General features: G+C 42.3%; 1 protein-coding gene across 1 annotated transcript in view; it reads left to right on the forward strand.

Moving 5' to 3' along the window:
* The window catches only part of LOC106571863 (tyrosine-protein kinase receptor), a 106535-nt gene that overhangs the window by 67293 nt on the left and 12574 nt on the right, over window positions 1-26668 (forward strand). Inside the window, exons 11-19 of the mRNA XM_014145404.3 lie at window positions 3375-3473; window positions 3712-3886; window positions 20419-20569; window positions 21127-21246; window positions 23247-23403; window positions 23870-24052; window positions 24699-24797; window positions 25414-25566; window positions 25822-25935. Of these exons, the coding sequence (XP_014000879.3) occupies window positions 3375-3473; window positions 3712-3886; window positions 20419-20569; window positions 21127-21246; window positions 23247-23403; window positions 23870-24052; window positions 24699-24797; window positions 25414-25566; window positions 25822-25935 (1251 nt within the window). The remainder of the gene's footprint in view (window positions 1-3374; window positions 3474-3711; window positions 3887-20418; window positions 20570-21126; window positions 21247-23246; window positions 23404-23869; window positions 24053-24698; window positions 24798-25413; window positions 25567-25821; window positions 25936-26668) is intronic.

The following is a 26668-nucleotide window of genomic DNA, read 5'->3' on the forward strand; positions in this document are numbered from 1 at the left end:
CAGTCTACGGCACTGCATCGCAGGGCTGAGGCGTCACTACAGCCTGGGGTTCGATCCCTGACTCTGTCACAGCCGGCTGTGACCTGGAGCCCCGAAGGATGGCGCACAATTGGCACAGCACCGTTTGGGTTAGGGGAGGGTTTGGCTGGCAAGGCTTTCCTTGGCTCATTGCGCTCTAGCGTTGTCAGTCAGATGGCGTTTCCTCCAACACATTGATATGGCTGACTTCCAGGTTTGTGTTTAAGTATTTTATTAGGATCCCCATTAGCTGTTGCCAAGGCAGCAGCTACTCTTCCTGGTCTAAACAGACATAAAACATTGTTTCATACAATGCATTTTACAAATGTACATTGCTCTGTTATTACATTACAATATTACAATACTACATCACATTACTAAGAATAATGTGTGGGTGTGTGTAGAGTTGTTTTAGACTGTGTGTCTCTTCACAGTCCGCGTTGTGCCTTGAGTTGTTGTATTATCTGTTTTTTTATCTGATTTTACTGCTAGCTTGAGTTACCAGAGGTGGAAGAGTTCCATGTACTTATGGCTCTAAATAGTACTGTGTGTTTCCTAGCCTCTATTCTGGACTTGGGGACTGTGTAGAGACCTTTCTGGTGGCTTGTCTTGTTGGGTATGTATGAGTGTCTGAGCTGTGTGTTAACCGGTTAAACAGACAGCTCAGTACTTTTAACACGTCAATACCTCTCAAATAGACCAGTAGAGATGAAGTCAATATTTCCTCTACTTTGAGCCAAGAGAGATTGATATGCATGTTGTTGATATTAGCCCTCCGTGTACATTTAAGGGTCAGACGTGCTGCTCTGTTCTGGGCCAACTGCAATTTGCCTATGTTAACCGAGCAGTGTGTTAAGAAGCAGCGCGGCTTGGCGGGTCATGTTTTAAGGATTCATGTCTCGACCTTCCCCTCTCCCGAGACCGTTGGGGAGTTGCAGCAACGAGACAAGGTCATAACTACAAATTAGATATCACAAAATTGGGTAGAAAATGGGGAAAAATAAAAAACATACAGTATATAAATAAAATTATAAAGGGGTCTCTTTCATAGAGATACAACTAATTCCCTCAACGTGATCAAGACTAAGGAAATGATATTAGACTACAGGAAAAGGAGGACCGAGCATGCCCCCATTCTCATCGACGGGGCTGTAGTGGAGCAGGTTGAGAGCTTCAAGTTCCTTGGTGTCCACATCACCAACAAACTAACATGGTCCAAGCACACCAAGACAGTAGTGAAGAGGGTACGACAAAACCTATTCCCCCTCAGGAGACTGAAAAGATTTGGCATGGGTCATCAGATCCTCAAAAGGTTCTACAGCTGCACCATCAAGAGCATCCTGATTGGTTGCATCACTGCCTGGTATGGCAGCTGCTCGGCCTCCGACCACAAGGCACTGCAGAGGGTAGTGTGTATGGCCCAGTACATCACTGGGGCGAAGCTTCCTGCCATCCAGGACCTCTATACCAGGCGGTGTCAGAGGAAGGCCCAAACAATTGTCAAAGACTACAGCCACCCTAGTCATAGACTGCTCTCTCTGCTACCGCACGGCAAGCGGTACCAGAGCACCAAGTCTAGGTCCAAGAGGCTTCTAAACAGCTTCTACCCCCAAGCCATAAGACTCCTTAACATTTAATCAAATGGCTACCTCGACTACTTGCATTGCCCCCCCCCCCCCCTTTTACGCTGCTGCTACTGTCTGTTATTATCTATGCTTAAGTCACTTTAATAACTCTACCATATGTATATATTACCTCAATTACCTCGACTAACCGACTAACCGGTGCCCCCTGCACATTGACTCTGTACCGGTTTACCCTGTGTATAGCCCCGCTATTGTTATTTTACTGCTGCTCTTTAATTATTTGTTACTTTATTTATTTTTTTTGTTGTATTTTTCTTAACTGTATTGTTGGTTAATTAAGGGCTTGTAAGTAAGCATTTCACTGTAAGGTCTACACCTGTTTTATTTGGCGCATGAGACAAATACGATTTGATTTGAAATAGATTCCTTAAAGGACCACTAGATGATGGCTATAAGTTCACATGGCCTATATCACTGAATTACGGCATTCACCTGAGTGATGCCATGACGTTGGTGTAGGAGGAACTGAATAGATTATAGTTGGGACACAGTAACATTCAGTGGAGAGCAACGCCCCATGACAACTGCTGCCCCCCCCCCCCCCCCCCCAACCCACATGGAGTTGCAAATGAGATCGTTAATAGAGCATGCCTTAAGACTGGAAGCAATAGAGCTATTGAGGAAGAGTCAAAGAAAGAGAGGAGTCTTAACCGAAGCATGATGCACACAGATGCGTCGGCTAACCGCCATCTCCAAATCAGCTGGAGAGCTCACCTGGAAGACAACACACTGCCTGATTGCTTCTGAACGGGGGAAACCGACCGTAGAATACTTCTCCCTGGGATTGAATCCGCAATCTGACAATAAAATCAACAGGTTCCAGTGTCATATACGTTATTGTCACACTGAAGCACAGATCTTCTTCGCTCCATCCATTGTTATCTACCATAAAGCTTTTTGGTCAGACATTTGGGGGGAAGCCTGCCAACATTAGTTTTATTTGATAGGCATTGTACCCAGATGCGGTTGGGTAAATATTGGAAGGAAGGGAGGAGGGGGGCTTGCAGAGGTATTCCCGGTTTCATGCAAGGCATGCAAGTTGGCGACGCCAGACAGCCGCCAATTGGGCGGGATATGATCAGCATGCAGATTTATCGTCCCTATTACGCTTTACTGGAGCACATCTCCAGACCCTCCAGAATTCCACATCTAGTTGCAGCTACTAAATCATAACCACCCTTATCTTGTCTCCTGCTAACACTTTCACGATGTCATCCCTCATCATTATTACTTATCTCCTAAAGCCCTTTGTCTTTCTCCACTTTTTCCATAAGTCTGTCTGTCTCTGTCTGTCTGTCTGTCTCACCCCAAGTCCAATCGGCACCCTGCAGCTCATACATGCTTAGAAAGGGTTTTTCGACTGTCCCCATATGAGAACACTTTTTGGTTCCAGGTAGAACACTTTTTGGTTCCAGGCAGAACCCTTTGGAAAATGATTCTACCTGGAACCAAAAGGGTTCTACCTGGAACCAAAAAGGGTTCTTCAAAGGGTTCTCCTATGGGGACAGCCAAAGAACCCTTTTAGGCTCAGCCAAAGAACCCTTTTAGGCTTTTTATCTACTTAGCTTTGGACCTTAAGCTGCTCCCAAAACCAAATCTACACTCTAAATTATATCTCTGTCTCTGTCTTTGAATTGACCATGATTCATGGAAAATGTATGAAAGAGAATGTTTTGTAGCGATGAATGTGTCTGTCTCTCTCCCGCTCAGATCTCAACTCCCTGCTGCTCGGACACAGATTCTTCCATGAAATGGACTCCATCAGTGAGCAAGATTTCCTCAGCCCCCTCCCAGAGCCCTCTGCCTCAGGTACACTACCAGCTGTTCCAATGGAATATATTTAGCATTTCTATCACCAATGGCCTTTGCGGTTCGATTTTCACAGTGGTTTTTCCTGGCCATTTTTCATAATAAACAAGGTGCTTCCATTAATGTAATTTCCTTTGATTTCCTCAGCAGCTGTTCTACCATATGTCTGTTTGTCTGTCATCTTTCTGTGTAACACAGGGAGTTTGTTTGTTGACTGACATATGTCTCCTCTCTTCAGAGGTGTCCCTGATGACCTGGTGGTTCACTTCCTGTGGGGCCAGTGGCCCCCGAGGCCCCACCCAGGCCCAGTGTGACAGCGCGTACCGCAACACCAACTTCAATGTCACTGTTGGTAAGGACGGCCCGTTCAAAGGAGTGCAGACCTGGAAGGTACCAGCCACCAACAGATACATGTGGGTGCAAGTTTTGATATGTTCTTCTAATGTTGTAGAAACATGAACGCTACAGACAACAACTGTTTTTGCAATCGGAGCACTTTTGCACTAGACTAAACCAAATCAAATTTTATTGTTCACATACACATGGTTAGCAGATGTTAATGCGAGTGTAGAAAAATGCTTGTTCTTCTAGTTCCGACCATGCAGTAATATCTAACAAGTAATCTAACAATTTCACAACAACTGCCTTATACACACAATTGTAAAGGAACGAATATGTACATATAAATATATGAATGAGCGATGGCCGTTCGGCATAGTAGATGGTATAGAGTACAGTATATACATATGAGATGAGTAATGTAGGGTATGTAAAGATTATATAAAATGGCATTGTTTAAAGTGACTAGTGATACATTTATTACATCCAATTTTTTATTATTAAAGTGGCTAGAGATTGAGACAGTATGTTGGCAGCAGCCACTCAATGTTAGTGATGGCTGTTTAACAGTCTGATGGCCTTGAGGTAGAAGCTGTTTTTCAGTCTCTCGGTCCCAGCTTTGATGCACCTGTACTGACCTCGCCTTCTGGATGATAGCGGGGTGAACAGGCAGTGGCTCGGGTGGTTGTTTTTGGCTTTCCTGTGACATCGGGAGTTGTAGGTGTCCTGGAGGGTAGGTAGTTTGCCGCCAGTGATGCGTTGTGCAGACCTCACTACCCTCTGGAGAGCCTTACGGTTGTGGGCAGAGCAGTTACCATACCAGGCGGTGATACAGCCCGACAGGATGCTTTCGATTGTGCGTCTGTAAAAGTTTGAGTGTTTTCTGTGAGAAGCCAAATTTCTTCAGCCTCCTGAGGTTGAAGAGGCGCTGTTGCGCCTCCTTCCCCACGCTGTCTGTGTGGGTGGACCATTTCAGTTTGCCCGTGATGTGTACACCGAGGAAATTAAACTTTACACCTTCTCCACAATTGTCCCGTCGATGTGGATAGGGGGGTGCTCCCTCTGCTGTTTCCTGTCCACGATCATCTCCTTTGTTTTGTTGACGTTGAGTGTGAGGTTATTTTCCTGACACCACACTCAGAGGGCCCTCACCTCCTCCCTGTAGGCCGCCTCGTTGTTGTTGGTAATCAAGCTTACCACTGTATTGTTGTCTGCAAACTTGATGATTGTGTTGGCGGTGTGCATGGCCACGCAGTCATGAGTGAACAGGAAGTACAGGAGAGTAGAGGTCGACCGATTATGATTTTTCAACGCCAATACCGATTATTGGCGGGTCAAGAACGCCGCTACCGATTAATCAGCCGATTTATATATATTTTTTATATAATGACAATTACAACAATACTGAATGAACACTTATTTTAACTTAATATAATACATCAATAAAATCAATTTAGCCTCAAATAAATAATGAAACATGTTCAATTTGGTTTAAATAATGCAATACAAAGTGTTGGAGAAGAAAGTAAAAGTGCAATATGTGCCATGTAAGAAAGCTAAGGTTTAAGTGCCTTGCTCAGAACATGGGAACAGATGAAAGCTAGTGGTTCCTTTTAATGTGAGTCTTCAATAGTCCCAGGTAAGAAGTTTTAGGTTGTAGTTATTATAGGAATTATAGGACTATTTCTCTCTATATGATTTGTATTTCATATACCTTTGACTATTGGATGTTCTTATAGGAACTTTAGTATTGCCAGTGTAACAGTATAGCTTCCGTCCCTCTCCTCGCTCCTACCTGGGCTCAAACCAGGAACACATCGACAACAGCCACCCTCGAAGCAGCGTTACCCATGCAGAGGAAGGGAAAAAACTACTCCAAGTCTCAGAGCGAGTGTCGTTTGAAACGCTATTAGCGTGCACCCGGCTAACTAGCTAGCCATTTCACATCGGTTACACCAGCCTAATCTTGGGAGTTGGTAGGCTTGAAGGGGTGGGTATAATTTGTGGAACGTTCCAACAGGAATCTGTTCCAAAAAACGTAAAGTAAAAGGTTGCCAACCAACAACGCATACAAAGTAGCAACGCATAAAAACCTAGCTAACTAGCTGCCGAATAGGCATCAACTCACCACGTAGCTTATTCTTAATGTTTGTCCATAGGCAAACAGACATGTGAGGACAGACATTTTTCGGAATAAACGTGATGAGTGAAAACCGCAATGAAATAGACCACTCCCTACCCTGTATCTTATTCTGCCGCTATACAACTTTGTATGCGTTGTTTTTTGGAAACCTTGTTATTTACGAAGTTTTTGGAATAGATTCCTGTTGGAACGTTCCACAAATTATACCCACCCAGGTTGAAGTCATAAACAGCGCAATGCTTGAAGCACAGCGAAGGGCTGTTTGAATGAATGCTTACGAGCATGCTGCTGCCTACCACCGCTCAGTCAGACTGCTCTATCAAATCATAGACTTAATTATAATATAATAAACACACAGAAATACGAGCCTTGGGTCATTAATATGGTCAAATCTGGAAACTATCATCTCGAAAACAAAAGTTTTTTTTTCTTTCAGTGACATACGGAACCGTTCCGTATTTTATCTAACGGGTGACTAAGTCTAAATATTCCTGTTAGACATTGATGCTTATGGTTAGGTACATTGGTGCAACAACAATACTTTTTTCGCAAATGCGCTTGTTAAATCAACACCCGTTTGTCGAAGTAGGCTGTGATTCAATGAAAATTAACAGGCACCGCATCGATCATATGCAACGCAGGACACGTTAGATAAACTAGTAATATCATCAACCATGTGTAGTTAACTAGTGATTATGTTAAGATTGATAGTTTTTTATAAGTCTAATGCTAGCTAACAACTTACCTTTGCTTCTTGCTGCCCTCGCGTTACAGGTAGTCAGCCTGTTAATCCTTGTGGAGTGCAATGTAAGGCAGGTGGTTAGAGCGTTGGACTGGTAACCGAAGGTTGCAAAAACGAATCCCCCCTGAACAAGGCAGTTAACCCCCGTTTCTAGGCCGTCATTGTAAATAAGAATGTGTTCTTAATCTGACTTGCCTAGTTAAATAAAGGTGTCAAAAAAAAAAATTGGCAAATCGGTGGCCAAAAATACCGATTACCGATTGTTATGAAAACTTGAAATCGGCCCTAATTATTCGGCCATTCCGATTAATCGGTCGACCTCTACAGGAGAGGGCTGAGACCTATTGGGGCGGTAAGCAAATTGGAGTGGGTCTAGGGTGTCAGGTAGGGTGGAGGTGATATGATCCTTGACTAGTCTCTCAAAGCACTTCATGATGATGGAAGTAAGTGCTACAGGGCAATAATTGTTTAGCTCAGTTACCTTAGCTTTCTTGGCAACAGGAACAATGGTGGCCCTCTTGAAGCATGTGGGAACAGCAGACTGGGATAGGGATTGATTGAATATGTCCGTAAACACACCAGCCAGCTGGTCTGTGCATGCTCTGAGGACGCGGCTAGGGATGCCGTCTGGGCCAGCAGCCTTGCGAGGGTTAACACGTTTAAATGTTTTACTCACGTTGGCCGCGGTGAAGGAGAGCCAGCAGGTTTTAGTAGCGGGCCGTGTCAGTGGCACTGTATTGTCCTCGACGCGTGCAAAGAAGTTGTATAATTTTTCTGGGAGCAAGACATCGGTGTCCGTGACGGGGCTTGTTTTCTTTTTGTAATCCATGATTGACTGTAGATCCTGTCACATACGTCTTGTGTCTGAGCCGTTGAATTGCGACTCTACTTTGTCTCTATACTGATGCTTAGCTTGTTGATCGCCTTGCGGAGGGAATAGCTACACTGTTTGTATTCGGTCATGTTTCCGGTCACCTTGCCATGATTAAAAGCAGTGATTCGCGCTTTCAGTTTTGCGCGAATGCTGCCATAAATCCACGGTTTCTGGTTGGGGAAGGTTTTAATAGTCACCGTGGGTACAACATCACCAATGCACTTGCTAATAAACTCGCTCACCGAATCAGCGTATACATCAGTGTCGTTGTCCGAGGCTATCCGGAACATATCCCAGTCCTCATGATCAAAGCAATCTTGAAGCGTGGAATCCGATTGGTCGGACCAGCGTTGAACAGACCTGAGCACGGGCGTTTCTTATTTTAGTTTCTGTCTATAGGCTGGGAGCGACAAAATGGAACCGTGGTCAAATTTGCCGAAAGGAGGGCGAGGAAGGGCGTTGTATGCGTCACGGAAGTTGGAGTAGCAATGATCCAGAATGCTGCCAGCCCGGGTCACGCATTCAATTTGCTGATAAAATTTAGGGACCCTTGTTTTCAGATTAGCTTTGTTAAAATCCCCAGCTACAATAAATGCAGCCTCAGGATATATGGTTTCCAATTTACATAGAGTCCAATGAAGTTCTTTCAGGGCCGTCGAGGTGTCTGCTTGGGGGGGATATACACGGCTGTGATTATAATCAAAGATAATTATCTTGGTAGATACTGCGGTTGGCATTTGATCGTAAGGAATTCTAGGTCAGGTGAACAAAAGGACTTGAGTTCCTGTATGTTGTAATGATCACACCACGACTCGTTAATCATAAGGCATACACCCCCACCCTTCTTCTTACCAGAGAGATGTTTGTTTCTGTTGCTGCGATGCGTGAAGAAACCGATTGGCTTTATTGACTCTGATAACATATCCCGAGTGAGCCATGTTTTCGTGAAACAGAGAATGTTACAATCTCTGTCTCTCTGGAAGGCAACCCTTGCTCGAATTTCGTTTACCTTGGTGTCAAGAGACTGGACATTGGCGAGTAGTATACTCGTGAGTGGTGAGCGATGTGCCCGTCTACGGAGCCTGACCAGAAGACCGCTCCGTCTGCCCCTTCTGTGGCGCAGAAGATGCTTGAAACAAGCCCCTTGACCAATGATTGCATCTGTACATCAGTATTGACAGCTGGCAGGAAGCAGCACAACCTGAAAAATCAGTCAACGGATTAAATACAGGTTAAATACTACTTAGTGTCACGGATCTGCTAGACCGATCAATATAGGCAAGTCTCTGCAGTATCAAGATTGATTTTCACATCATCCAAGTTAGGGGAGGAAGAGTATGACGTGGGCTTAGCCACTGCCTGCCTGCGCTGTGTGTGAAAGTGTGTGTGTGTGAAAATGTGTGTGAAAGTGAGACTGGGGCAGAGTGAGAAGCATGACTCACCGGATAGAGACTTAGATGAGTCTATCTCTGCTCACTCTCTCTCCCTATTCTGGCCCCTGCCAAACCAAGGCTTTGAACTCATTTATTTGATTTGCTGTCCTAGTCACGCGGCCTTATTACAACACTAGATTTTAAAAGCACTGGCTTACCACACACCGCCGCATCCCCCACAAGGCTGGGTGCCCAGGGGCTCTTGCCCCCATAGAATTAGAATACTAGAATGGACATGAACCTTCTTAAGATGGGATAAAGGTCAGCCAATTGGGTCAGGAAATTGGTCAACCATGGTTTACCAGTCAAGTGATAAGATATTGTGTTAAATAATTAATTTGGAGAATTTATCTACACTGTAAATCTGTTAGCTAGCTAGCGAAACAGTTTTAGGGGAATGATTCCATAAATGTTTCAAATTAACTGGCAATATGCCAACATTCCTTTCAAACAATGCAGTTAATCCACAGCCATATACTGGCTGAAATCAGTAGAAATCACTCTAAGCTTTCACCCCCAAAAATGTTTAGACATTCATGCTCTGTTTACAAACCCCGACGACACTGGGCCAATTGTGCGCCACCCTATGTGACTCCCAATCACGGCAGGATGTGATACCTGGATTCGAACCAGGGACTATAGTGACGCCTCTTGCACTGAGATGCAGTGCCTTAGACTGCTGTGCCGCTCGGGAACCAGGCTATTTATACAGAAAATTGGTATAAAACCTGTATAAACAGGATTTATGATTATATTACAATATTTAAGGTTGGTAATAATTATATTACAACATTTCTGATATTTCACATGCCTTTGTTTTTATTTATTTGCATAAGTAAAATCAGGATTATGCCCCTACTGCTATTAATTCCAATTAGTCTGGTTATGGCTGCCATTAATTCCAGTTAGACACCAATATGACTGCCATCTTCACCCCTTTCTGGAACTTTGAGGGTTTATGACATAGTCCCTCTAATAATTTAATATCTCTCTTTTAATATCTCTCTGACAAAGGGTGTCTCCCAAACGTTAATGAATACTAACAAAGGGTGTAATAACTAATAACACACACACAATAAAATAATGTAATGTCTTTAACATTCACACTGCAGGGTGGTAAAAGTATGTGAACCCTTGGATTTAATAACTGGTTGATCCTCCTTTGGCAGCAATAACCTCAACCAAACGTTTTCTGCAGTTGCGTATCAGACCTGCACAATGGTCAGGAGTAATTTCGGACCATTCCTCTTTACAAAACTGTTTCAGTTCAGCAATATTCTTGGGATGTCTGGTGTGAACTGCTCTCTTGAGGTCATGCCACAGCATCTCAATCAGGTTGAGGTCAGGACTCTGACTGGACCATTCCAGAAGGCTTATTTTCTTCAGTTGAAGCCATTCTGTTGTTGATTTACCTCTGTGTTTTGGGTCGTTGTCCTGATGCATCACCCAACTTCTGTTGAGCTTCAATTGGCGGACAGATAGCCTAACATTCTCCTGTAAAATGTCTTGATATATTTGGTAATTCATTTTTCCGTTGATGATAGCAAGCTGTCCAGGCCCTGAGGCAGTGAAGCAGCCCAAACCATGATGCTCCCTCCACCATACTTTACAGTTGGGATGAGGTTTTGATGTTGGTGTGCTGTGCCTTTTTTTCTCCACAAATCGTGGTGTGTGTGTGTGTGTGTGTTCCTTCCAAACAACTCAACTGTAGTTTAATCTGTCCACAGAATATTTTGCCAGTAGCGCTGTGGAACATCCATGTGCAAACATCCAAACTTCAGACATGCAGCAATGTTTTTTTTTGGACAGCAGTGGCTTCTACCGTGGTGTCCTCCCATGAACACCATTGTTGTTTGGTGTTTTATGCATCGTAGACTCATCAACAGAGATGTTAGCATGTTCCAGAGATTTCTGTAAGTCTTTAACTGACACTCTACGATTCTTCTTAACCTCATTGAGCATTCTGCGCTGTGCTCTTGCAGTCGTCTTTGCAGGATGGCTACTCTTGAGAGTAGCCACAGTGCTGAACGTTCTCCATTTATGGACAATTTGTCTTACCATGGACTGATGGTAAGACTCAAGGCTTTTAGAGATACTTTTGTAACCCTTTCCAGCTTTATGCAAGTCAACAAATCTTAATCTTAGGTCTTTTGAGATCTCTTTTGTTTGAGGCATAGTTCACATCAGGCAATGCTTCTTGTGAATAGCAAACTCAAATTTTGTGAGGTTTTTTGTAGGGCAAGGCAGCTCTAACCAACATCTCCAATCTTGTCTCATTGATTGGACTCCTGAGTCCAATTAGCTTTTGGAGAAGTCATTAGCCTCGGGGTTCACATACTTTTTCCAACCTTCACTGTGAATGTTTAAATTATGTATTCAATATAGACAAGAAAAATACAAAAATGTGTGTGTTTTTACTTTAAGCACACTATCTTTGTCTATTGTTGTGACATAGATGAAGATCAGATCAAATGTGATGACCAATTTATGCAGAAATCCATGTAATTCCAAAGGATTCACATACTTTTTCTTGCCGCTGGTATGCCAATATTAACCATGATTTGAGCTGATGATACAAGTTAGTGTTCCTCTGTCAGGCACAACCTTAACTTTGCCACTGTTACAGCCTGATTCAAGGTGCTGTGAAACGTCTGATCCACTATGGAGACCAAAACCGGCTTGATCTTTTTGCCTCCTTTCTGCAATGTTCACTCCATCTATCAGTTGAGTAGCCATTCTTATACAGTGACCCAAGCACCAAACTATCATGACACAAGGCGAGACCCAGATGCAGACACAGGAGGCAGATGGTTGGAGTCTTACAATGTTTATTCATCCAGGAGTAGGCAAGAGAATGGTCATGGACAGGCAAAAGGTCAAAACCAGATCAGAGTCCAGGAGGTACAGAGTGGCAGACAGGCTCATGGTCAAGGCAGGCAGAATGGTCAGGCAGGCGGGTACAGAGTCCAGAAACAGGCAAGGGTCAAAACTGGGAGGACTAGAAAAAGGAGAATAGCAAAAAGCAGGAGAACGGGAAAAACGCTGGTTGACTTAAAAACATGCAAGACGAACTGGCACTGAGAGACAGGAAACACAGGGATAAATACACTGGGGAAAATCAGCGACACCTGGAGGGGGTGGAGACAATCACAAGGACAGGTGAAACAACTGGGCGTGACACCAAACATGGCCTTCAGTGGTTTCCTCATGTGTTTTTGTCGTGGAAATTCTAATCAAAAGGAAGAGAGACTGAAGATTCTTCAAAACAACAACTTTTTATTATAAGATTTGAAAATCTGGAGCTGATTAACAATCCACTCAACAACAGTGCAGAGTTATGAGCCCAACAAACAATAGTTGGGTCTCAGCCTTTATAGAAAAATACAACCTCTGTCGTCATGGCAGTTTAGCAGGTGTGTGAGATCATGGTGGAAACATTGTGGACAAACAAGTGATAACACCAGTTGTGTTACTCCTTTCTGCTGATAGAATTCTCACTGCAGCTCATGCTAGCATCTGTTCTCTTCATGTCTCCACACAGCTGTGCCTTTGAAAGATACGAAAAGAACAGGATGGACCAAAAACAGTGGTCACTCACTCTGATGCTCTTTGGCCGCGTGACCAAGTTGCTCAGAAACAAGAGGGAAAACACTGGCTTCTTCTTACATGAGAGAAACAGACTGTGGAAATGTACAGGTTTTAAGGCTCATACAGCGCATGTGCATAACAAAGTTTGTAATTTTGCCTCCACATTCCTCCCTTTTGAGACTAATGCCAACTTAATACAAAATTACAAGTAAGCATGTAAGTAATAATTCATAATGTAAGCCAATAATGTCATATTCTAAGCAAAACTTCAAGCACGTAGAATATTAAACATTGTAGGAGAGGGCTTTCTTACACTAGTACCGTAAATTCCGGACAATAAGCCGCAACTTTTTTCCCAGGCTTTGAACCTCGCGGCTTAAACAATGACGCGGCTAATATATGGATTTTTCCCGCTTTCAATTTTTTTTTCTCCAAAAAAACACATTCTGTGACGTGCTCAGTTTTTTTGCTGGCATGAAGCTTTCATTAGACCAATGAAATTGCCGAACGGGTTAAGGTCAAACAACTTTTTTGTTTACTGTTTAGATTAAATCGAGCGCTCTCAAACTTCCCATCATTCTGATTATGGTAGTCATTTTGTCACCCTCATCATGGCAAGACACGGAGAAATGCAGCTTTCAAGTTGAAGGCGATTGATCTGGCTGTTGGAAAAGGAAATAGAGCTGCTGCACGGGAGCTTGGTCTTAATGAGTCGATGATAAGACGTTGGAAACAGCAGCGTGAGGAATTGACTCAGTGCCAAAAGACAACTAAAGCTTACTGCACATTTTTTATTTTTTGTTACAAGCCGTGTTTCGTTAAAGCCTATTTATTATTGTTACAAGCCGTGTTTCGTTAAAGCCTATTTATTTTTGTTACAAGCCATGTTTCGTTAAAGCCTGTGTAAAGTTCATTTGTTTCAATGTACCGGTAGGCACCTGCGGCTTATAGACATGTGCGGCTTATTTATGTTCAAAATAATATATATTTTTTAATTCAGTGGGTGCGGCTTATATTTAGGTGCCCTTAATAGTCCGGAAATTACGGTACATTAACTTTGTAAATGGCTTCTGTTGTGCCACTGAGATCTTTACCTTCACATGGTGCAAAACATTCTTACGGGAATCATTTCAACAATTAAACAGTCATACAGAAGTACACTTCATCTGTGCAAAGAGGACAATCATCACGCTGATGCATCGATCTCCGACTTCTTAAACAATGGGGCGGCTATTGTTTGCTGGACTCCCGTCCTGAGTCTGCCATTGGCTCGAGCTGGAGCTGCTGTTATTTTAGTCCCACTGTGGGACTGTGCTGGTACTCTTCAGTTGCATTGTGGCCACTTCTCCCAGGGCCCAGACAACAGCTGCAATGAGAAGACTGACCATGAAAGCAACAAATATTATGCGCAGAGTCCGGTCCTGGTCTTCCCATGGCTACTCGGGTTGCCTACGATGATTCATCGGTTGGTACATCTTCGTCTGAGTTGTGGGGCACCTGGAATGGACCAGTCCGGCGCTGTTGGTGCCAAATCTTTCTGCGGAGGTCCTTGATGACCACCCAATCACCTGGTTGAAATTTGTGGAGCTGTCCTCCATTTGGTTCAGGCAAAGCTGCTTCAATTCTGGGGAAAATAGACTTCAGAGCATTGTTAACCTCTTGGGGCTAGGTGGGACGCTAGCGTGCCACCCGTGGTGCACTCCATCAACAGCAGGTGCATTTCAAGAGCGGCAAATTTGAATCCAAATAAATGTCAAAATTCAAATTTTTCAAAAATACAACTATGTTACACCATTTGAAAGATAAACATCTCCTTAATCTAACCACGTTTTACGATTTCAAAAAGGTTTTACGGCGAAAGCATAAATTTAGAGTATGTTAGGACAGTACATTTACAAGAGTTGTGTGTAATGTTTTGTCAAGTCAAAGACAGGGTCACCAAAACCATAAAACCAGCTAAAATGATGCACTAACCTTTTACAATCTCCATCAGATGACACTCCTAGGACATTATGTTAGACAATGCATGCATTTTTAGTTCTATCAAGTTCATTTTTATATCCAAAAACAGCGTTTTACTATGGCATTGATGTTGAGGAAATCGTTTCCCTCCAATAACCGGCAGTCAAGTCAGCGTCAGAAATTAAATAATTAAAATTAGAAAACATTGTTAAAATATTATATTGTCATTTAAAGAATTATAGATTTACATCTCTTGAACGCAATCAACTTGCCAGATTTAAAAATAACCTTACTGGGAAATCACACTTTGCAATAATCTGAGCACTGCGCCCAGAAAAATACGCGTTGCGATACAGACTAGACGTCATGTTGGGGAGATCTAAAATCGAAAATACTATGTAAATAATCCATTACCTTTGATTCTCTTCATCAGATGTCACTTCCAGGTATCACAGGTCCATAACGAATGTAGTTTTGTTCAAAAAAGCTCATCATTTATGTCCAAAAATCTCCGTCTCGTTAGCACATGATGTAAGCCAGCCGGACTTCTCGTCATGAACGAGGGGAAAAAATATATTTCCGTTCGTTCAAACATGTCAAACGTTGTATAGCATAAATCATTAGGGCCTTTTTTAACCAGAACATGAATAATATTCAAGGTGGACGAATGCATACTCTTTTATAACCTATTGGAACGAGGGTACCCAACATGAAGTAGCGCGCCAGGTGTCTAATGGGACATCACCGTTCCATGGCTCTTGTTCGGTCAGATCTCCCTCCAGAAGACTCAAAACACTTTGTAAAGGCTGGTGACATCTAGTGGAAGCAATAGGAAGTGCCAAAATATTCCTAAACCCCTGTGTTTTTCAATGGGATAGGTTTAAAGTCAATACAACACATCAGGTATCCACTTCCTGTCAGAAAATGTCTCAGGGTTTTGCCTGCCAAATGAGTTCTGTTATACTCACAGACACCATTCAAACAGTTTTGGAAACTTTAGAGTGTTTTCTATCCATATATAATAAGTATATGCATATTCTAGTTACTGGGTAGGATTAGTAACCAGATTAAATCGGGTACATTTTTTTTATCCAGACGTGCAAATGCTGCCCCCTAGACCCAACAGGTTAAGTGTAACACAGAGAATAGTAACTTACCATTCCAGCGCTGTACTTGACGGGTATTCGACCTGTCCTCAAGAAAAATTTGTTAAACAGTTCAAACAGTTCATCATTATGCAATCGTTTATTCACAATCATTCTGTTATTGTGTGTGTCCACACATTAATTCATGGGATAGCCCTCCTTATTTGTTTAGTTCTTTAACTTCTTATGGATGGTGGCAGTATTGAGTCGCTTGGATGACTGACGTGCCCAGAGTAAACTGCCTCCTACTCACTCCCAGAAACTAAGATATGCATATTATTAGTAGATTTGGATAGAAAACACTCTCACGTTTCTAAAACTGTTTGAATGATGTCTGTGAGTATAACAGAACTCATATGGCAGGCAAAAACCTGAGAAAAAATCCAACCAGGAAGTGATTTGTAGTTCTTCTATCTAATCCCTGTTCAAACTACAGTGTCTGTGGGGTCATTTTGCACTTCCTAAGGCTTCCATTGGCTATCAACAGCCTTTAGAAACTTGTTTCAAACATCTCCTATTACTGGGCAGAGAATAGGAGCTCAGTCTATCAGTGGACTGCCTGGGACCAGTGAGTTGTTTACTGCGCTGGCACGTTTGGCGCGCCGCTCCTTCTTTTTCTTCTGTAATGAATACGCTATTGTCCGGTTGGAATATTATCGACGTTTTATGTTAAAAAGACCCTAAGGATTGATTGTAAACATCAATTGACATGTTTCTACGAACGGTAATGGAACTATTTGACTTTTTGTCTCTTATTTTACGCTCACGCATTATGCCTTTTGGATAGTGATCTGTACGCACGAACAAAACTGAGGTATTTGGACATAAATATGGAATATTTCGAACAAAAATAACATTTCTTGTGGAAGTAGGAGTCCTGGTAGTGCATTCCGACCAAGATCAGCAAAGGTAAGAGAATATTTATAATACTAATTCTGAGTTTAGTTGACTCCAGAACTTTGCTGGTATCTGTATAGCTTGCTTTGATGGTTGAGCTCTGTACTCAGAATATTGACAAATGTGCTTTCGCCGAAAAGCTATTTTAAAATCTGACACAGCGGTTGCATTAAGGAGTAGTATATCTATAATTCTTTCAATAACTGTTGTAAATGTTATCAATGTTTATGATGAGTATTTTTGTAAATTAATGTGCTCATTCACCGGAAGTTTTGGTGGGAATACATTTTCTGAACATCACGCACCAATGTAAAATGGGGTTTATGGATATAAATATGAACTTTATTGAACAAAACATACATGTATTTTGTAACATTGAGTCCTGGGAGTGTCATCTGATGAAGATCATCAAAGGTTAGTAATTCATTTTAGCTGACTTTCTGGTTTTTGTGATTCCTCTGCTTGCTTGGAAAATGGCTGTGGTTTTTCTTGTTTTGTGCTGTCCTAACATAATCGAATGTTTTGCTTTCACCATAAAGCCTTTTTGAAATCGGACACTGTGGTTAGATTAAGGAGAATCTTATCTTTAAAATGGTGTATAATACTTGTATGTTTTGAGAAATTTTTATTATGAGATTTTTGTTCTTTTGAATTTGCCGCCGTGCACTTTCACTGGCTGTTGTCATATCAATCCCGCTAACGGGATTCAAGCCATAAGAAGTAACCTGTTGGGGCTCGGGGGCAGTATTGAGACATTTTGAAAAAAATATGTGCCCATTTTTAACTGCCTCCTACACCAACTCAGAAGCTAGGATATGCATATTATTAACACATTCGGATAGAAAACACTCTGAATTTTCTAAAACAGTTTGAATGGTGTCTAAGTATAACAAAACTCATATTGCAGGCAAAAACCTGTGAAAAATAGATCAAAAAAAATGTGCATTTTGTGACTGTACTATTTAGTGTCATTGTTTTATAGATACCATAGTGAGAAAGGATTCATTTCGCAACACCTACGGCTTCCACTAGATGTCAACGATCTTTATAAAGTTGTTTGAAGCGTCTATGATAAACAGAGAGCAAATTAGAATCCAAGGAAGTTGACATGTCATCACTTCATTTTTTTGCGCCTGCGCATAAATCTGAGAAACGTGAGTTTTGTCTTCATTGTTTATCTCGACATAGGATAGGTTGTGTGAAAATATTACTGATGTTTAACGTTAAAAATGGACCAAAAGATTAATGCTAAACAACATTTGACATGTTTGAACGAACATAAATAGATTATTTACTAGGTTTTTTTAGCTTTTCGGCGTGATTTTACAGTCCCCCACCACGTTTTGTGGGAGCATAATGAACGCTAAGTACTTGGTGTTATTTGGACATAAATTATTTGTCAAAAGAAACCACATTTGTTCCGGACCTGGGATGCCTTCCGGACCTGGGATGCCTGTCTTCTGATGGAGATAATCAAAGGTAAGGGGATATTTACAATGTTATTATCGATTTTAGATGATGCTAACTGTATAGCATAGCCTGTTGTTCTTAGCATAGCACCCCGTTTATTGCAAAATGTGATTTCCCAGTAAAGTTATTTTGAGATCTGGCCATTCGGTAGCAATTACGAGATGATAATATATTATTCTTTGAATGACAATATTATAATTTACCAATGTTTTCGAATAGTAATTTTGTTATGTTCACCGGAAGCATTTCAGAGAAGAAAAAAATCTGAATTTCACGCTACTGTAAAATGCTGTTTTTGGATATAAATATGAACTTGATGGAACAAAAAATGCATGTATTGTATAACATAATGTCCTAGGAGTGTCATCTGATGGAGATTGACAAAAGTTAGTGCATAATTCAAGCTGGTTTCTGCTTTTGGTGACGCCTGACCTTGAATTGAAAATGGATGTTTGTACTTTTGTGGCTATGTACTGTCCTAACATAATCTAACTTTATGCTTTTGCCGTAAAGCCTCTTTGAAAATTGAACAATGTGGTTAGATTGAGGAGATATTTATCATTTAAATTGTGTAAAATAGTTGATTGTTTGAGAAATTGAAATTATTAGATTCTTGATGTTTTGAATTTCCAGCCTTGTTAGCAATCCCGGCTCGGGGTTCATTGCTAACCTGTAGCCCCAACAGGTTCAGTTACATTTCTTACCAGCAGTAAACTCTTAGATCAATCAGTTAACTAAATCCAGACATATTTTTTATTCAATTTGGTTCCCTTAAATTCAATTCCAAAGCTAAAATGCATGCTCTAGTGAGCGCAAACAATTCTGCAGCTTGGGCTGACAGATGTGGTGGTAATTTAGCTACTCTCTAGAGTAGTGGCAGCCGTAGTCACTGCATAAGCCACTAATGGTTCTCCTTGAGTCCCCCTGCATTCCACTGTATCTTGTCATTCATCGCCACCTTGTGGTCAGAGAGTGGCTGTACAACCTCAGCATATTCAGGCAGCCAGGCTCTGCAATAGCCTGCCATTCCTGTGAGTGTCAACATATGTCTTTTTGTAACTGGCTGTGGTACAGATAGAATTACGGCCACACGCTCTGGAGCCAATTTCCTGCCAAAGTGTAATATCATGTCCTAGATACTTAACGGATTGAGACACCATTTGGTGTAATATCATGTCCTAGATACTTAACAGATTAAGACACACGCTCCAGCTTTTTTTTCTTAGAAACTTTGTGGCCATTTTCAGCAAGGAACGCTGGTGTCGAGGCTGTTGTAGTCATCGGTTGCTGGTCTGATGCCACTGTGTTTGCGGAAGCAGTTCTCCAATCTATGCCTGTAGTCTTCCAGTGAAACGGGAGTCATTGTAGGTGGTGTGTAGAATGGTTCCTACTGCTCTGGGGCTGCCTCTGAGGGGTCTGACGGTCCTGCAGTCCTATCAGGTCTTGTTGGGGGTAGAGCTGCGGCGGGAGAGGCGGCTGAGCAGGCCGTTGTTGGACAACCAGGGCGGGTGCTGGTGCAGTGGATATTCTATTCTACTTGCCTTGCCTTTCTTGGTTTATCACTGAGTCCTGTAACTTCTTTCTACATTCTGCTAACAAAATTTCACTTCATGTGCCTTTCAAGGGAATGTCTGCTACCTTGTGCCAGAGTGGTACCTGTTCCCGAATGTTCCTGCCCCACTTATCCACCATTACCTTCACCGGGTCCAGTCTGCGGGTTGGGCAGACAGGGTTCTCCCCTGCTGCTCTTGGCTCCCATTTGGAAACTCCATCTATACACACACACTCTTTGTCTTTGGTCGAGTGATCAAGTTGCTCAGAAACAAGAGGAAAAACACTGGCTTCTTCTTACGTGAGCGAAACAGCCAGTGGAAATGTACAGGTTTTAAGGCTCATACAGCGCATGTGCATAACAAAGTTTAATTTTGCCACCATAGTTTACTGCATAGAAATAGAATCAATAGAATGGGCTTGGAAGCTCTAACCATGGCAATCTGGTAAACTCGTAGGTACGCTCACAATTGCTGCCTGGTATTGTGATGCAATTTCCATTGTATTTTGTATTTTGGAATGGTCTATCAACTGATGCTGGATTGCCATGGTCATGTAGAATGCTCATTCAAATTATGCTAACTTATGTGGATCAAACAATGGAATGTATTTTTTGTAATGTCCTTTGAGTAGTTGATTCAGCAAATCACAACACAGATTGAAGGGTACACTTCCTGCTTTTAATTCCTGGCATGGGTGCAATCAAAATGTCTGCCAGTCCACCCATTATGCCATCATTGACTTGAATGAAGACACACTTTCTATTCATGCCATTTCTATGGTTTACTGTGCAATCCTTAGGATCTCCGCCTATGGAGCCGCAGGCGGCAAAGGCGCAAAGAACCACAACAAGCGCTCCCACGGGGTCTTCATCTCAGCCATCTTCCCTCTTGAGAAGGGAGACATCATGTATATACTGGTGGGACATCAGGGGGAGGATGCCTGTCCAGGGGTGAGTTGCAGAGGGGAGAGTTAGGTTACCTCGGGTGACATTATGGGTGGATAAACAGTCACACTTTATTTGGATAGTCCTGATTTTCCATCTGTTGATGCTCTACAGATGGCCATACTATCAACAGAATATCTGTTGATAAGCAACTGATTGCTAAGGTTACGGTTAGAGTTAGGTTAAGAATAAGGGTTAGGATAAGGTTTAAAGTTAAAGTTACCCTAACCAGATTGCCATGGGTTAGGGTAAGGGTTAAGTTTAGGGTTAGAATAAGGGTTAAGGTTAGGGTTAGAGCTTGGGTTTGGGTTAGTAGATAGTTAGTCGACATGTTACTGAGTCTGTAAATAGTCTATAGAGCGTCTACAGATGGACTATCCAAAAAAGTGTTACCGGATAACCTGCTGTTCAAATATGTCCGATTCATTTTAGTGAGCATTTACTTCCTTTCTGCTATCTTGGGTGCCATCCTGAAGTATTTATCTTCTGATGGTATGAAAAGAAAATCTCAGACTTGCAGCCACTCTCTCTCTGATCTAACCACATTCAAATGTTCTCTGTAGAGAAATCCCCTGACACAGAAGATCTGCCTGGGGGAATCCTCAGTGATAGAAGATGAGTTCACTGGTGAAGAGTGGGCAGGAGGAGGAGGGGGAGGCGGAGGAGCCACCTATATCTACAAGGTAAGAGACCCTCCTCTTAACCTAACTTGAGTCAACTGTTCTCTGCCTTTATCTCATCTCCACAAAATGAAAGCCATGATGGTGTCCATCGGAAGCACATGTAGCTGTTAGATATGAACCGATGGATGAGCTTAGAAGATCTTCTGAAGCCATTCTGAAATATTATTTATCATGGTATTTATCTACAGATGTAGTGTTACAAGCAGTAGAGGTCAGAGGTTATGTCAACTGGTTTGTATGACAAGAACCCTTTAATGTAGAGGTTTTATCTCCTTGAAACACTGGACTGGCCCCTCAGTTGCACCATGGACTATAACAGAGGGTAGAGTGGTACTTGTAAAAGCTGAGTGCAGTCAAAAATGTGATTTTCCTGTGTTTTATATATATTTCCACACTATGAGGTTGGAATAATACTGTGAAAATGATGATAATGCCCTTTTAGGGTTTCTATTTTTGGCTGGTGTTAAGGCGGCGCTAGTGTGAAATGCACGTTAGTTTGCAATTTCATCATTTAAAAACTGCCGCACTGGCATGTTCCAGCCCTAATGCCAGGTTCAGCTATTTACCTGTCTAATATCATTTCGCTTGGGCGGCTGACAATATTTAAGGTGTGTCTTAAAAACATAATCCAAAGTGCTAATTTCCGAAAGCCCTCCCTCAGGCCTACTATAACGAAGGCTGGTTCAACAGCAATGTGTGTCTTTTTTTATCCTGGAGATTTTATGTCATTACATTTGACATTTATTTATTATTGTTGTTGTTGTTAAAAAAAACGGATTGCTTGTTTTTCGTAAAATGTTATTACAACCAAACTTATTAGAATGATTGACCTTCCTGGTTTTATGGTGACAATGTACGTGGGGGCGCTTGTAATGCTACTTCTGGCGATCTGATCTCTAAGATGGTTCCGACTATGTCCATAAAACCTAGGCCTATTTGGGAGCAGTATAACAGTGAGTTGGCATTCTCCCTTTATATTTATTCAGGATCTTTGTCCAGCTACTGTGAAAAGTTTGGATGTGTGTAAAACCCTCCATAGTCTGCATTGTTTTAATATTAAAAGAAGTTGTTGTTTTGTTTAGAATTTGATTTGAATTATTCATTCTGTTTTTAGCCCTTATCAATAATAAATGTAATCTTGCTTATTGACAATGTTTGGCATGTCAATGCTAAGCCATAATGCAATTTACAGTAGGCCTAGCCCCTATATCAGTGTGAATGCTATTGAAGCCGTGCAATTACTTACAACAATATGGACTGAAAATGGGTTGAAGTGAATGTATTTAGCAAAAATAAGTCTACATTTTTTTATTTTGTTTCTGTAAGCCATTTAACAAACTATGATGGACTAACATTGGAACTGGAGTTGATACAAAGGCAGTACATAAAATACCGTAAATACACAACATTGAAGCAACCACATACAATATTTCACCATGGAGCATGTTCTGATTGGCCAGTGAGGGGCCAAGCCTAGACAAACCCACAACTTGTTTATTCATCAAAACCCAGCCATCTCGCGCCAACGCCGGCAAATGTGCTGATAATTGTGATAGTGACAATAGCAAAAATATTTCTGACACCCCCCTGAACCTATAGCTCTACCGCCTGCGATTAGATTTACCACTGTGTTAGGTTTGTTAAAATAAAGCCCCCTACTGTAAGAGCTTTTTGAAAAGACTGCCTGAAATTTCAGCCTGTTTTGGTGGGATGGAGTTTTTGCCTGCCTAGTGACATCACCGGGCAATAAACTACAGTTCCAATCCTTTCTGCCAATAACAGCTAGTTTTCAGTTTTCCACTCCCAGACAGTCCTAGCACAATTATTGCTTGAGAAATTGCTCTTTGCTGAGAAGCTATTTGTTTCTTTTTGACCATTTTAATTGAAAATAATCCAGTAAGATACTTAATTGTTACGCAGAAACAACTTGACATTGAGATAAAAATGGCTGCATTGGACCTTTTTAAGCTGCTATTGTGTTTGACTGTGACCCCTGCCAGATGGAGGGTGGGGTGCTGGTGCCTCTACTGATAGCGGCTGGTGGTGGAGGGAAGGCCTACCTGGAGGACCCAGAGAGCAGCCTGGACCAGATCCCTCTGGAGCAGTATGAGAACGACACAGTGGCCTCCAGCTCCAATGGCAAGACTGGAGCAGCAGGTTGGTTGGGTTGCCCCCTCACTTCACCACCTCCACTTTTCCCTTCCCTCTGAGATTCTCTTCACAGAGCTAACTATCTGCTCCTTGAAAACACATGGCTTTCATTTCTCTGACTGCTACAGCTCCTACTTGAGCGTCTTCAGTAGAACGTGTCAGAGAAAGGGCAGGAGTGCATGTGTTTGTATCAAGAAGCTGGCCCTGACCCCTGGTTATCCTATGGGTCTGCTTATAATCTTGGTTGCAGCCTTTTGACTTATGCAACCATTGAAAAGGAAGAAAAGACATAGTGTATATGACTGTACTGTATTAATGTACTTGGAAAAGATTCATGGAACATTCCCAGTAAATCCTCCTTGACCAGCAAGTTCTTATAGAGCATTTATCGACACATCTTATGCAAACATCAATGGAAGAAGTGTTTAGAGAGAGTGATGGCTAAACGAGGTGTGGTGTGTGTGTGCTTCAGGGGGAGGTGGAGGCTGGAAGGACTCATCCAGCCACGTGTGGGCAGGGAAGTCTCTCCTGGAGGGGGCAGAGGGGGGTTCTTCCTGCCCCCAAGCCTTATCCAAACTGTCCTGGGCGACCTTCGGGGGGTTTGGAGGGGGAGGAGGAGCCTGCACTGCTGGAGGAGGAGGAGGCGGATACAGAGGTAATCTAACACACACTCATAATAATATTTACTGCTTTCCTATGTGCCATACTGTACTGCTAGGGGTGTTATTATAGGATTTAAGATCCTCCCTCTGTAGCCTCCAGCACTTTTCTAGCTGTGATGAATCTGACAAATACATTTATGCTGGATAATTTCCATTGGCCCCAAGGAAAGGGGAATGCTGATAACATTCACTGCTTTTCTGCCTTTATCTGGTATGATTTACTAGTCATGGGTTGGTGACAGAATAAACATCCCTCTCTGAATGTTGGGATATTATGAGACAGGTTAAACTCATACTGAGATCATGACAGACCCTGCTTTTTGTTTTGTCTGGGGAAGAAAGTTCTACTTAATTGACTGATAAGATTGGAGGTCCGTTTGGCTCCTCTGAAAAACATGGCACACACTGAGAGGAGATATGTACAGACTGAGAAAAATTAGATTTCTTTCAACATCGTTAATATACCACATATACTCCCTCTACCCAGACCGTCTTTGATCAAAATAAAGATTGCCATTTATAATGTGAGCATATGTTATGCAAGCAATAATAAAGCATTGTTATTATTAGCTCAAACATAGACTTTTACAATCTCTCTGCATTCATTTATCTTTGATATCGTGTTTCATCTAAATCAAGGTGGCGATGCTGCGCTGATTGATGACATCACAGCGGGCGGTCAGGATGGCATCTCCTTTGTTAATCCCATGGGGGAAATATTTCTCCTTCCGCTGGCAGGCAAGGCTTTCTCCTCCTTCATCAGTGTCACTGGGGGCCAGAAGAGAGGAGGGAGAGAGCAGAGAGCGAGCCCAGGCCGTAACACAGAGGTCTGTGTGTCTCTACCACCTGATTCTGATTCAGTGGGAGAAGAAGGGATGGGCTCCTCACCCCTCAGACACTAGTTAACTAATTCAGGGCCTCGCGGATCCTGTTGATCCTGGCGCCATGCAACCTTCTCCTTTTTTCAATGATGTAGAGGAACAGACAGCCCCTCAATTCTTTACGGCACGACAATGTCATTTGAGTCCAATGCATGTGCCGCCAATGCAGCACAGAATACAAAGCAGTCCTCTGTGTAGTGGCAGACATGAAAAAGACACAAACTGAAACAGATCAACTGACCCATGTCCATGCGGTACCGACTTTACAGTGAAACCATGATTTGTTTTAGTTGACCATAGTTAAGAATTGAAGTCCAGTGTTTGACAACGTTATGAAGAAAAGAAAGAACACTGATTGCGAAACAGCTTCTCTTTTTAGCCGTAGATATGGCTGAGTTGACCAGTGCTTCTGCTACAGCATTCTTCTTGTGAGATTCATGTGGTGAACTTCCTCTGTCATCCTCCCCACTCAGCCATGGAGAGCCATGGAGAATGTGAGATCAAGGTGCAGCCCAACTGTGGTCACTGCCAGACCCAGAGCTGCAAATGGGACGAGGATACTCAACTCATCATCTGCCTCTGTCACAATGAGGAGGTGCTGGCCAGTGACAACGTCACCTGCACAGGTAACAGTCAAGTAAAAACCCTAATTTACTAGATGTGTTTTGGGATCATATATGCTAAATTTAAAATTCTGTCCTTGAGAATTTCACAGATCTACCACTGTGTTTCTCTTGAAATGGTACACTCATAAAAGGAGAGAAATTGAGAAATGGAATGGAAGGAACTACCTCTCGAGTAATCCCATTGTCTTTGATGCATTGTTATGATCTGAGTGGTTCTCCATCTTTCCCTGTTAACCCTGACCTCTGACCCCCCAGCAGCCCATCAGGGCCTTGCTCCAGAAGGCCAGCTGTCCCTGTCCCTCATCCTAGCTGTGGTGGCAACCATCGTGGTGACAGTCATCGTCCTGACCTGCGCCAGCCTCACCCTCAGTAAGAGACTCTTCCAATTCTGTGTTGATTCTGTGCCCTCCACCTTTCACCGTCTGTGAGCTGTAAGTTTCTTTCCATGCCAACGATACTGTATTGAACTTTCTGACAATGTAAGCATCATGAAAAGGCAGGAGCTTGGCATTTTAAACCAAGCTGTGGTTTAATGTATTCTCTTTGAGGGAAATGTGACGTTGGATGTGAGTGAATGGTGGAAGTCCATGATTCAACACTGCATTTAACAGTCAGGAAGATACTTGTAGAAAATAGTACAAAAGGTGGCCTTTTAGGAATTGTTGCTTATAATCCTCTTTTGGGAAATCCACATTGACAAAAATGGGTTTGTCTTGTCAGCCCTTGGGCATTATATTTCTTCCAGATATCAAGCCTGGTAGAGACTAAACTGATTTGAACTGTGATAAACATACTTTAGGAGGGGCTGAAGGGATTACAGTCTAGCCACCTTTCACTCTCGCACTTTACTTCCACAAAATCTAAGATGTTTCTATCAGAGTGAAGGGGTTGGCTAAGTATTCATTTAGTTGTCTGGCACATTGGGATTGATGGTCCCAAGTATGTGCAATAACATACATATACTGTTTATCTAGTCATGCTTAAAAGTGCACATTGGACAAATCTCCACACCAGTATCAATTCTTACCCTCTATACTTGTTTTATAATCACATGGGTTTATTTTAATTCAAGGTGAAACATGGTTTAACCGCTTAATGCTAA

This window comes from Salmo salar, chromosome 01, assembly GCF_965601325.2.
Source record: "Salmo salar chromosome 01, fSalSal1, whole genome shotgun sequence".
Classification (NCBI taxonomy): domain Eukaryota; kingdom Metazoa; phylum Chordata; class Actinopteri; order Salmoniformes; family Salmonidae; genus Salmo; species Salmo salar.